This window comes from Rhinatrema bivittatum, chromosome 4 (assembly GCF_901001135.1).
Source record: "Rhinatrema bivittatum chromosome 4, aRhiBiv1.1, whole genome shotgun sequence".
Lineage (NCBI taxonomy): Eukaryota > Metazoa > Chordata > Amphibia > Gymnophiona > Rhinatrematidae > Rhinatrema > Rhinatrema bivittatum.
In genome coordinates, this window is record NC_042618.1 from 209219213 (window position 1) to 209233345 (window position 14133).

The 14133-nt window shown below is 47.8% G+C and overlaps 1 protein-coding gene across 1 annotated transcript in view; it reads right to left on the reverse strand.

Moving 5' to 3' along the window:
- The window catches only part of RBM5 (RNA binding motif protein 5), a 255667-nt gene that overhangs the window by 46044 nt on the left and 195490 nt on the right, over positions 1-14133 (reverse strand). The window contains 2 exon segments of the mRNA XM_029599640.1: positions 729-803; positions 13512-13694. Coding sequence (XP_029455500.1) covers positions 729-803; positions 13512-13694 — 258 coding nt within the window.

Below are 14133 nucleotides of genomic sequence, written 5' to 3' on the forward strand. Positions count from 1 at the left end.
CCAGGGGCAATTGGATCACCAGATATCCTAACTCCCTCAGGAATAAGCCTCAGCCAAGTGTTACCAACCCCCTGCTCACCCGCCTCAACCAGGGTGGACAACCCCACCAGGTGCCTAACAATCCCATGGGACTTCTTCCTTTTTGTCTTTTTCTTATCTATACCCCAGACTGCAGGTTTTAAACCTCTGCCATCTGCTGGAGACAGAGAAATACTGGGAGACTGCAGACAGCACACTATGTTAAGTAGCAGGGCTAGTAAAGCTTTTCTTCTGTCTCCATGTGCTGGCAGGGAGGCAAAACCCAGGAGTCAACTGATCTGGGGTACGAACAGGAAGGAGCTGTTATTAATTTAGTTTATTAAAATTTCTTTACCATTTTACTCACAAAATGACTAAGTTTACAAGATTAAAACCAGCTTAAGATAGAAATAAGTAGAATTTTTTAAAATTGTTAGCTCACAATATGAAGTTAAGAAGATGCCCGCTTTTGCCATATTTGTGTGTAGCATATTTTAATGTAATAATATGCTAACCAATTACAATTATCCTATTCCAATTTTACTATCATATGTGCACAACACATTTTGCTTACAGGGGAAGACAATGTTCAAATTTTATGTTGGTTCATATAACTGCAGTCTTCCTCAATGCTTGAAACCCATCCGCCCTTCATTCCATTTTTCTCTTAACCTGCCAAGTATAGCAGCATCTGGTAACTAGTCACTCACCTCTCTTTCTCTCAGCTCCAAGGCTTCCAGTTCTTGCTCAGACAGTTTTGACCTCCTGTACACATCCATATTTTGCTGTAAGATCAGCATAAGATATATTGTTAATGAGATGTTGCAAACACAGACACTATGACATTCAACTATTACCACATCCCAAGATCACACTTTCTAGAAGTTATGGTACATACAGATACCAATAATAAAGAAAGGTGTAGGAGGCGGCCAAATTTAGGCTTCTCCATAGGTGATTGAAGTCAAGAATCTCCAAGGTGGCATTCTCAGAAAAGCTCTCAGTTCTATATGCAGGACTCAAAGGTAGTCTGAGCTCTGGAATCTCAATGCATGAGTGAGAAAATGGTACAGAGGGAAAAAAACCCTTCACTTTTAGGGATGAAGGGAGACTATACAGACAGGACAGGCTCCACTTTAAACAAAAGTGAACCCAAACTACTGGCACCAACATTTAAAAAGGAGAAAGAAAAAATTTAAAATTAATCCTCAGGGAAAGCTGAGTCATTGAAGTGCATGATTCAGCCTAAACTATCTCCAAAAGGGATCAGCATAATCCAGGGGTGGTCAACTCCGGTCCTCGAGAGTATGCATCTATTTACATACAATGAAGGCATTGCATGCAAATCTATCTCATGAACATTTATTGTGGATAGCCTGAAAATCTGGCCTGCTTGTGGCTCTCGAGGACCAGAGTTGGCCACCCCCGGTGTAATCCATCAAAGAGAATCTAGAAGCAGCAGAAAGGTAGATATAAATACAAAGTAGAAATAAATGCTTGCAAAATGAATGCTCTGGTTGCCAGGATCTGAGTCCTGGTTCTGATTAAGCAGGAGACTGAAAGGAGAAGGAGGAAAACTGTCAGGTCAAAAAAAATTATCTTCAAAAAAATCTCAAAATATTTAATATACTACATTTTATTTTACAGAGAGATCAACAGTTTACAAATTATACATGACACAAAGATGAAAAGATTACATTTTTATAAAAACAGCGCTAAATAATCTGAGAACACCTAAAGTTTCTACTACATTACATCTGCTTAATCCTCCTCAATATGATCCTAGGACAGGTAACCCAATTTGAGCTCCACTTCTAGTACTTCCCAGGACAGAAAAGAATGAAAGGAAAAATTGGTTATCTGCTAATTTTCTTTCCTTTAGCCCTATCAGACCAAACCAGACTAATGAGTATTTCTCCCCTACCAGCAAGTGGAGACAGAGAATCAAAGCAGATCATTCCCTTACAGAAACTCTTATGTACACAGACAGAAAAGAGTAGATGGGTGGGGTTCTCTGGCACCACAAAATAAAAGGGATAAGGACCCAACTGTGCTTTGCCTCTGATCAATACTATCGCTGCCAAACGAAGATGGTCCAGCACAACCCTAATTACTTCCCTTTTCTTCCGGGAATAGCAATTGGACGAACAATTCTAAGGTGAAACTCTTACAATGGAGAGAATTCATTGGTCTGTAGTTATTTGAATCCATTCTTCATAAAACTAGGCTAAACAGCCCCTGATTTGAACAATCGAAGAATGGACCCTCTAACCTTTATTGGGACCCTTAAGTAATCCCAGTGCTAATGGTGGAGTCTCTTGCCATTCTGCAACCTCCACGAAAAGACAGCCTCTTCGCACTGTAGTACCTCTGTGTAGAAGAGCTCTTCTCTGGGCAATACTGTCCTGCCTTCTGAAACTTAGGTTGACTGGGAAAAGACTTGAGCTCCCCTAGGCTTATCCAATAACGTCAAAAGCACGAAACTTAGGTGTCATACTGGACTCAAGTCTATCCATGTCACATCATATTTCCCATATTATAAGAAATTCATTTTTCAAACTCCACATGCTAAAACGCTTACGCCCGTTTTTATACTCTGACTTCCGCACAATTTTACAATCTCTAATCTTCAGCGGCCTTGTCTACTGTAATGCGCTTCTGATTAGACTTTATGACAACACCATCTGTCCTCTACAATTAGTACAAAATTTGGCAGCTCGTATTCTAACTGGCACATCTTGCAGAGATCTTACATTGGTTGCCTATCTATTACAGAATAAGATACAAAATTCTCTCCATCATACATAATTTAATACAACCAAGTGGAAGAGTCTTAAGTACCCAACTTTGAATATATCAACTGAACAGAAATTTACGATCCATGCACAAAAATTTACTACAAGTATCTACAATTAGAGCTGCCAGATTAGACATCACAAGACGTGTGTTTTGTGTTGCTGGCCCTCAAATCTGAAACGCAATCCCTGACAATTTGAGAGATTACTAACCACAAAGACTTTGAAAAGAATTTGAAAATCTCTCTCTTCAGGAGTGCCTTTCATTCTATTACTACTTCTTAAATACACCCCCCCCCCCCCCCACCTCGGCATTAAGAATAATCACCACAATACCACCATTATCCGGCACAGTGTTTATCTGTTATGTTTTCAGTTTATCAATAATCCAAGTCTGTTGTATTTTAACTATTGTTTTTTAGTTTTTAATGTTATTTTACACTTTTATTATGAATGTTGCCAGACTATGTAAACCACTTTGACCACCATTAAGTGTTCAGCGGTATATAAATAATTTAAAATATATAAAATGTTGAGATTACTTACCTGATAATCTCCTTAGTGTAGACAGATGGACTCAGAACAAGTGGGTATAGTATGCTCGTGCTAGCAGTTGGAGACGGATCTGACGTCAGCACGGGTACATATACCCCCACAGGAAGTGAAGCAACTCAGTAATCTTCCTTGCAAAAGCTGTTATGGATATGTGTACTGACCGATCGATTAATTAATGAAACAGGATTCCCCTGACCGATTGATAGTAGCTGGAGACTGCCAGCGTTCCCAACCGGAAGACGTCGACATCTGGTAGAGTGGACGCACTCATGTAAGAAGTGATAAGGCTTACCTTGAATCGGTGAAACCCATGTATACTGGCAGCCGGGCGGGATGCTGAGTCCATCTGTCTACACTAAGGAAAAGGAGATTATCAGGTAAGTAATCTCAACATTTCCTAGCGTGTAGCCAGATGGACTCAGAACAAGTGGGATGTACATAAGCTACTCCCAGGATTGCCCTCGCAAATGCTGTGTCCTCCCTGGCCTGGACATCCAGACGGTAAAATCTGGAAAAGGTATGGAGGGAGGACCACGTCGCCGCCTTACATATCTCTGCAGGCGACAGCATCCTAGATTCTGCCCACGAGGCCGCCTGCGCTCTGGTAGAATGAGCCTTGACCTGCAGAGGCGGTGACTTCCCGGCCTCCACGTAGGCCGCTCTGATAACTTCTTTGATCCAGTGGGCGATGGTGGGCCGTGAGGCCGCTTCTCCTTGTTTCTTCCCGCTGTGAAGGACGAACAGATGGTCCGTCTTTCTTCCTGCTTCTGTCATGTCCAGGTATCTGGGCAGCAATCTGCCGATGTCGAGATGGCGTAGCAAACGCCCTTCTGATTTCTTCAAACCCGCCGTGGTAGGCAAGGATATGGTTTGGTTGAGGTGAAATTGTGAGACTACTTTAGGTAGAAAGGAGGGAACCGTGTGAAGATGGATAGCCTCAGGAGTGATTCTGAGAAAGGGATCACGGCAGGACAGCGCTTGTAGCTCTGAGATGCGGCGTGCTGAACACACAGCCAGCAGGAACACCATCTTCAGTGTTAGCGAACGGAGAGACAGGCCCCGAAGGGGTCTGAAGGTGGATCCCGCGAGGAAATCCAAAACAAGGTTGAAGTTCCACAGGGGCACTGGCCACTTCAGTGGCGGACGAATGTGCTTGACTCCTTTCAGGAAGCGAGAAACATCTGGGTGCGTGGCAATGGTCTTACCATCCCTCCTTGGACCGTAACAGAACAGCGCAGCCACCTGAACCTTGATGGAACTTAGGGAGAGACCCTTCTGAAGTCCATCCTGCAGGAAATGCAGAACAATAGGGATTGTGGCCGCATGTGGATTGGTGCCATGAATGTCGCACCAGGCTTCAAATACTCTCCAGATCCTTATGTAGGTGCGGGATGTGGAAAACTTGTGGGCTCGGAGGAGTGTATCGATCACCGGCTCCGAGTAACCTCTTTACCTCAGTCTAGACCTCTCAATGGCCAGACCGTAAGAGAGAATTGAGTCGGATCCTCGTGGAGGATGGGACCTTGACGTAGCAGGTCCCTGTGAGGAGGCAGGGGAAGGGGCTCCCCTGCAAGTAGTCTTCTCTTGTCCGCGTACCAGGGTCTTCTTGGCCAGTCTGGTGCCACTAGAAGAACTAGGCCTCTGTACCTCTGAATCTTGTGTATAAGGGCGCCCAGCAGGGGCCACAGCGGAAAGGCGTATAGCAGGGTCCCTGGAGGCCATGGCTGAACCAGGGCGTCGATCCCGTGAGAGAACGGATCTCGCTTGCGGCTGAAGTATCTGGGTACTTGAGCATTGGACCCGTCCGCTAGTAGGTCCATGTCTGGCGTCCCACACTGATCCACAATCATCTGGAAGGCTGTGGGGGACAGCTGCCATTCTCCCGGATTTAGGCTTTCCCTGCTGAGGAAGTCTGCCGTGGTGTTGTCCTTCCCGGCAATGTGGACGGCGGAGATGTCCTGGAGATTCGCCTTTGCCCAAGCCATTAGCGGGGCTATCTCTAGGGACACCTGTTGGCTTCTGGTTCCGCCCTGTCGGTTGATGTATGCCACTGTGGTGGTGTTGTCGGACATCACCCTGACTGCTCTGTTCTGCAGTCTGTGAGCAAATTGCAGGCAGGCTAACCGGACTGCCCGTGCCTCTAGCCGGTTGATGTTCCACCCCGATTCTTCTCTGTTCCACCGCCCTTGGGCGGTGAGTTCTTCGCAGTGTGCTCCCCAGCCGCTCAGGCTGGCATCTGTGGTGAGCAGAATCCACATGAGGGAGGACATCTTTGACCCCCTGCTCGTGTGGTTGGACTGCAACCACCACCTTAGCTGGGTCCGCACTCTGGCTGGTAGAGGTAGATGCACGGAGTAATTTCGGAAGCGTGGGCTCCATCGAGAGAGGAGGGAGCATTGTAGTGGACTCATATGGGCCCGCGCCCAGGGTACCACTTCCAGGGTGGATGCCATGAGACCAAGAACCTGCAGATAATGCCAAGCTATGGGCCGGCTGGCTCCCATCAAGGACCGTAGACGCGTCTGGAGTTTTAACCTTCTCTTGGTGGTGAGTGACTGTCTGCCTGGGTGTCGAACCGGACTCCCAGGTATTCCAGTGACTGGGAAGGCTGTAGGCAACTCTTGTGTAGGTTGACTACCCATCCCAGGCTTTCCAGAAGGGCGATCACTCTGTTGGTTGCCCGATGGCTCTCCTCTCGGGATTTCGCCCTGATCAGCCAATCGTCTAGGTAGGGATGGACAAGGATTCCTTCCCGTCTTGAGCGCCGCTGCTACCACTACGATCACCTTGGTGAAGGTCCGCGGCGCCGTGGCTAACCCGAAGGGCAAAGCCCGGAATTGGAAGTGTCGTCCCAGAACCTTGAAGCGTAGGTAGCGCTGATGATCCCGATGGATCGGGATATGCAGGTAGGCTTCTGACAAGTCTAAAGCTGTGAGGAATTCCCTTGGCTGAACTGCGGTCTTTACTGAGTGCAGAGTTTCCATGCGAAACCTCGGGACCTTTAAGTATCGATTGACTGACTTGAGGTCCAAGATGGGTCGGAAGGTGCCCTCTTTCTTGGGTACCATGAAATAAATGGAATAATGCCCAGAGTCCATTTCCCATGCAGGTACTGGGATTATGGCTTTCAAGGACAGGAACCTCGCCAGGGTAACTTCTAATGCCGCCTTCTTGTGGATTGGACACGGAGACTCCACAAACCTGTCCGGAGGGGTATGATGGAAGTCCAGATAATAGCCCTCTCGGATGATGGCGAGGACCCACTGGTCCGACGTAATCTCGACCCATCTGGGGTAGAAGAGGGTTAACCTGTCCCCCTATGGCTCCGTCCCCCGGATGGATCGGCTGAATCTCATTGTGAGGCGCGGCCGGGACCGGACCCCGAGCCGGCTCCCCTCTGACGCTGCTTGGTCCGAAAGGACTGGTTCCTGGCCTGAGGACGAGGTGCCTGGTAGCGCCTCCTATAGGGAGTGACGCGTTGGGAGCTTCTACCTCTGGAGGGCCTCGGCAAGATGCGCTGGTTCCTCTTGGACCTATCTTCCGGCAGTAGAGGTACTGGAGAGGCGCCCCATGTGCTGGCCAGTTTCTCTAGGTCGCAGCCGAACAGGAGAGAACCCTTGAACGGCATTCTAGTGAGACGTGTCTTAGAAGGAGCATCGGCTGACCAATTCCGTATCCAGAGCTGCCTCCTGGCTGCTACTGAGGATGAGACCCCTTTGGCTGTTGTACGGACTAGGTCGGAGGCGCCATCCGTAAGGAATGAGAGGGCGGACTCCATGTCCTCTGCCGGAGCATTGTTCCGGACCTGTGATAAACAGGAATGTGTCACCACTGTGCAGCAGGTTGCGATTTGTAAGGACAGAACTGCCACCTCAAAGGTATGTTTCAGGATGGCGTCCAGGCGTCGGTCATGAGCCTCCTTGAGGGCCGCCCCCCCCCTCCACTGGAATGGTAGTGCGCTTGACCACAGCGTTAACCAAGGCGTCCACCGTAGGGCACGCCAGCATATCCTTGATCGCCGGGTCCAGGGGGTACATGCCAGACAGGGCCCGACCCCCTTTGAACGAGGCCTCTGGCGCATTCCACTCCAAATCTATCAGCTGTTGCGCCGCTTGCAGGAAGGGGAAATGGCGGGCTGTGGGACGAAGACCCTCCAGCAGGGGGTTCTGCGTAGATGCCTCCATGGTGCTGGGGCCTGGAATAGCCAACTCCGTCAGGCACTGAGAGACCAGGTCGGAGAGATCTTCCTTGGGAAAGAACCGCCTCATAGTTCGATATGGCTCTATCCCCGAGGGAAGGTCCCCCTCCTCGGGGGTTTCGGACTCGTCCTCCGAGATATCAGGGTCCGCATGAGCCGGACTGCCCCGAGGCTGGTGCTCACGATAAGGGCGAGAAGGTCCGGGGGCAGGGTCAGCCGGAGCAGCAGCGGGTCCAGGACGAGAAGCCGACTGCATCTGTACAAAGGCGTGGATCCCCTGAAATAAGTCCACCCAGGAAATGGAAGCGGTCTCCAGCCATCGGGGTACCAGGTCCCTCGGGATTCCTGGCTGTTCGAGACGGCCCGCTAGGTCCGGGGTGGCTCCTGGGGAACTGTCGGTAAACCTCGGTTGAGACTGGTCCTGGCCCGAGGCTCCCACTGCCTCCTCACATTGGGCACAAAGGGAGTCTGGCTCCTCGCTCTGCGTGGCTCTAAGCTGGCACGCTGAGCACAGGCCCAGAGCTTTCACGCCGGAATCAGGAGGTGCCGCCTCTAGAGACGCCGGGGCGTTTAAGTGTGCCATGGCGCCGGCGCTTCGCTCAATAGTATGCATTCAGCAGTCTGCGCTCAATACTCAACAGTACGCGCTCAATAATATGCGTACAGCAATATACGCTAAATAATAAACAGTACACGCTCAATATGCGTACAGCAATATGCGCTTAACAAGATGCGCTCAAGAATATGCAATCAGCAATAAACAATATGCGCTCAATATTATGCCTTCAGCAACATACGCCAAATAAGACAGTATGCGCTCAATAATATGCGTACAGCAATATGCGCTCAAGAGTAAACAATATGCGCTCATTATCATGCGGTCAGCAATATACGCTAAACAGTATGCGCTCGATAATATGCGTACAGCAATATGCGCTCAATGATAAACAATATGCGCTCAATAATATGCGTACAGCAATATACACTAAATAATGAACAGTATGCGCTCAATAATATGCTGTGTTGTGCGCCAATCCACAGGCGCCTATCTGTGTGCGCCTATCTGTGGGCGCTCAATACCTGAACAAGGCAGGCAAAATAGCGACCTCCACGGCGTGCCGCTGCAGACAACGCCGCCGATCCTCGTACCACGGAGACCAAAAGTAAGAGATGTACGCCTTACCTGATCCTCGGCACTTCCCGGCTGTAACCCGGGCGGTCTCTGGCTGCGGGGGGGAGAGGGGAAATACCTTCACCGCCGCGCTCGAGGAAGTGCACCCGCTGCCTCTAAGCCGCCGAACTCGCTCGGGGCTAAGTCCACGCCGGGACCGAGGTGCCTCTCAGCCAGGCCCGAGCCCTTCTCGCTCGGGGGCTAGATCCCTGCCGCGAATCGGCCACCGGACCGAGGCCTAAAACCTCCGAGGGACGACGGAAATCACCTCGGGAAACTCGACTGGGGGAGGGACCCGAGGGTATCACCACAGGAGTGCGGGGCTTGTCGTCTGAGAATGTTGAAAAGTAGGAAGTAGAAAGTAGTATTGGAAAACACGCTCAGCGAGCGTGCAGGCTCTCCAAACTGCTTTGGAGACAGAAATTACTGAGTTGCTTCACTTCCTGTGGGGGTATATGTACCCGTGCTGACGTCAGATCCATCTCTAACTGCTAGCACGAGCACACTATACCCACTTGTTCTGAGTCCATCTGGCTACACACTAGGAAATAAATAAATGGCAACTTTCTAGCTGCAACTAAAGTGACCATACTTTGTGCCAACATTCAGAATAAATCATACAAGGCATCAGCAATAAAGGCAACACCAGCCTTCAAAGTCAGTATTGTATACCAGGAATTCTTGCATTCGGCACAAGCAGACCCATGTCATAACACTGGAACAGAGAGGAGCCCAGAGCGCCAAAGCCACAATCTCAAAAGCTAAATCGCTATCTTCCTATCCTGAGCATCCCTGAGAGCCACATTGCCTTCAACCAGAACAGTAGTCTTTGTAGATGATAATGAACACTAAAGCATTCAGCCTAGGCAATTTCAACTGCTCCAGGGCCTCCCTCAGGCAGGAGAGAACTTCACCATAGCCTTGCTGACCTTTTAGCCCTGCTTCTGATGCATCCTATTCCGCAGAGACCAAAGCTTTTCCTGTTATGTGAAAAGGAAAGGATTTTACAGGCTTCAAAGCCCTTCCAAAATGGGACTCTCTCCCTCCTGATCTGGCTTCACTTTTTTCTCGGATACTTAGTTTTAGTAATCAGTCCCTTTGAGCACCAGAGGCACTAAAACAGTCACCTTTTTAAACAAAAAGGCCTTGTGCATTAAAACAAACTTTGGGGGAAAAGGCTCCCCAGAATTCTGCTCCAACCAATCTGGAAGCATCAAGGCAGCAGCCACCTTCTCCCATGGCACACGTGTCGTCCATTACTGCCAGGATCGGTGGGTCAGAGGCCTCCCTGCCTTCCCCATCCACTTTGGGAGTACTCCAAATGGCCGCCGTTCCCACGCTGCCTTGATCACCCACATCAGGCCCAACATGAGGGCCAGCAAGTTGCTACTCAGAAATGGCCTTTTTTGGTTCCGGCCCCGCTCAGCCTTCCCCCATCTCCCAAACAAGCTCTGCAGAGGCCCAAGGCCTGAACTGCTCTGTGCTGATCCTCACATATGGGACACTTCTTCAAATGCTCAACAGGAATAGCCAGGTCTTCAACACTGCATAGCAAAAGCACAAAAAAAATTTAAGGCAACTGCTTACCCTCTCTCCTCTGCACGCTATGGCCTGTCGAATTGACACCACACCACGGGATAACTGATCAATCCCAAGAGCTCTCCCTGTACTGAGAGCACCACTTGCTGCCTCAGCATAAATTTTTTTTTTTTTTAACTTACTGCAAATCCAAAAAGGAAAGAAGCTAATTCCCTGAAGAAGATCCACCAGAAACCAAGCACCAGCAACTCAAAAGGCCAGGGATGAGGGAGTCAGCACCACTGGCTTTCAAATCCCTCTCAAAGGACCAGAGTACCTTAGGTCCACCAACCCCTTGCTTGTTCCTACTTGACCAGAATAGCCCAAAAGGACCTACCCACGCCTGGGCACAATCTGTCCACCACAACAGCCAGCCACAGGAGACAGAAAATACTGAGAGACTGCAGGTGGCACAGTGTCTAAGTACAGTAGTGTACAGTGAAGCTTTGATTCTGTCTCCATCTGCTAGCAGGGGAGGAAAACCCATTAGTCTGCATTGCTCTGGTGAATGAGGAGGAATAACCCCTTCAGAGCAAGCAGAGTTACTTACTTGAAACAGGTGTTCTCAGAGGACAGCAGGATGTTTAATCTTCACACATGGGGGACATCAGTTTTAGCCCAATGCGGAAAACTTGTCTCAGTTTCTAGAAACTTTGACTAAGCACACTGAGCATGCCCTATATCATGCATCCATGTGGGATTCCCTCTTCAGCATCGTAACAAAATTACGATAAAATAAGAGAAACCCAACTTTGCAGGGTGGCGGGCGGGTTTTGTGAGGATTAACATCCTGCTGTCCTCTGAGAAAACCTGCTAGAGGTAAGCAATTCTGCTCTCTCAGAGAACAAGCAGGATGTTAGTCCTCACACGAGTGAATCCTAGCTATAGGCTGTTCCCCAACACAAAAGGGGATCAACAGACAGTCAAATGCCAACGGGCACAATACTAGTGCTGTTGGGTAAAGGGGGAGACAGCAGAGGAAGCCGACCTCAAGCACGCTCTGTCAACCCCATGGCTGACTTTTTTTTTTAAAACTTTATTCTTGTGGCTGCAGGCTCCAGCTGTCCACCTTAGGGAGGGAGGAGAGGGAACTGGTTCCACCAGTTATCTCCTCCCTCAGCAGGTCAAGGATCCGGGCAGACCCAGCAATTTCCAGCCTCCCCCCCGTTTGTCCTCATTTCCACCTGAAAGGATGACCAAACCAGGACCTACTGACCTTCAGGGAGGGCTACGTAGAAATGCTAATAGAAATCCTAAAATCCCTCTTTTGCCCTAACTTTTTAAAAAACATTTTTATTCCCCAGACTGCAGGATTTGCACCACCTTCCATCTGCTGGAGACGAAGAAATACTGATGGACTGCAGGTGGCACACCAGGTTAAGTGACAGTGTCGGTAAAACTGTGTCTCCATCTGCTGGAAAGGAGGCAAAACCCAGGAGTCTGGACTGATCTGGGTACATACAGGGAACTGCAGGATACGACGATGACCAGGACTCGAATAAGCAGAATATTCCAAAAATAAATTCTGAAATAATTAAGGCTCAGAGAGAGGGAAAAAAACCCCACAACCACCAGGTTCTGCGGAAGAGGGAAGACTGAAGGGACCTCATGTAGCATAGTAGGGCTCAGTCAAAGTTCTAGAAATTTTGACTTTAATTTTCCTTGCTGTGGTCCATTGGATAATGTCACCCATGTGAGAACTGCCATCCTGTCTTTGGAGAACAAACAATTTGTAATGAATAATGTAATTACTCATAAAACTTGCATGATAAATTAAATTGGTCACAGTACACGTCTCAATTATATCTTTTCATCCCCGAAGGTCAATCCCAGAAAAATCTGTTCAAAATAGTTAGTTAAGACATCAGCCAGGTAGCTTGGGGGGGGAATGCAAATTTTTCCTGTTGGGAGCTCAAAGTTAACAGGGACTGGATCTCTCCATTAGATCTGTCTGGTGGTACTTATAAACAAAACAGATCGGCCACTGTCATACAGGATGCTGGAGCTCAATGAACCACTGGTCTGACTCAATATGGCAATGGTATTCACTCCCAGCCCTCCAGTGTCACCAATAGGTCGAGGTTTTAGGATATTGGTAATGAATATGCATGAGACAGATTTGCATACATTACAGGCAGGCGCCTGCAAATCCCATATGCATATTCATTAGGGATATCCTGAAAACCTGATCTGTTTAAGACCATCAAAGGCTGGAGTGAATGCCACTGTAATATGGCATTTTTGATAATCTTAACCTCTAGTTACAAAATAGAGGGGCCGATGCAATAAAGTTGCGTAGAAAGCGGCGCTGAACAGTCAGCACCCGCTCTCTTAACGCACCACAGGCGCCCCCAAGGGGGGTGCCATGCAATATTAAAATTAGGGGGGGGTCACATTAGCAAGGATAGACTCGGCGGTTTTCCTCGGCAGCGAACGATAGTCACAAAAACCAATGCCGGGTTTATCGGCGGTTTTCGTGGCTGTCCGCCGGTAAGGAAAACAGACACTGATAAACTCAGGGTCTGTTTTTGTGATGGGTCCGACTGTCAAAAGAAATGAAAGAAAAAAAATAAATTATTTTTCATCCTACTTAATATCACAATGATGATAGTTAAATGTGCGTCTGAGATGCTTTTTTTTTTTTTTGCATCGGAAGTGAATGCCTAATAGCCTCATTAACATGTATTAATATGTAACTTTATACCTCCTCTGATTATTCTACTGTTAAATGGTTGATAAAATGTTTACCCCTTGTTTCATGTAAACCGATTTGATATGACACCCGTCATGAAGGTCGGTATATAAAAGAATTAAATAAATAAACATGCATTTGCATGTGATCGCTATTAGATTCACTCCGCGTTGGACGCGCATTGAATATGCGCTAATCCCCTTATGGCATTACAGGATTGATCAGCACCTATTCTACCCACGCCAGACTGCAGGTTAACAGTGCGCTCAGCTCAGTGCACCATATTGCATCGGCCCCCAAGTGGGGAAGCAATGACACTCATCTAGACCCCTCCGATTTCCACCCAGTCAATTCACACTTAAGAGAAATCTGTGTGTGTCTATGCTGAGGGGGAAACCAAGTTTACTTTAAATCTCAAATACCCAAATGCTCACTTTCAGATTTGGAATTATTCAAACTGAAGACTGGAATTACTCAAAAGTGCACCTAATCTGGTGAAGTTACCTTATGCAAGTCAGATAGCTGCTGATGTCTAGTCAAAGCATCTTTATTTGGAAATTGCCTTCTACAGAGCAAGCAGGCCAGCTTCCTCCAGTCTGTCAGTTTCTCTTCATCCACATCTATTATGTGCTCCAGTAACTCCTCCTCGTTATCACTGTCCCCACTGTAAGCAGCCACAAGCCCACGCTGGATACAAGAGCAAGGCAACATTAGTCAATGGAAGTAGTGCACGACAAAACAGGAGAAATACAAATGTCAAATGAAAACAAGCTGTGCACTGTTTCAGCCCCATGAGGAAGGACTGTTCGAAATATGGACCTATGTCAGGTGGGCTACATTACCGGTGGCAAATTTAAACTCCAGACATTGTTATTCAGCGACATCTATAAACGAGTTATACCATTGGTAGCATCTATGAAACTCAGACATTGCTATTTAGTGGCATTAAAAGCAGTGGACTTTGCTACAACTTACCAGAATTGATAAGTGTATATATATATATATATATCCTGTCATTTGGATTCAATTTTTATCTTTGCAATTTAGAGGAATTTCCACTCTTTTGTGTTTGAGAAAAATGTTTTTAATTGCATAAAAAAACCTCTCAAAATGTTCACTCTGACTC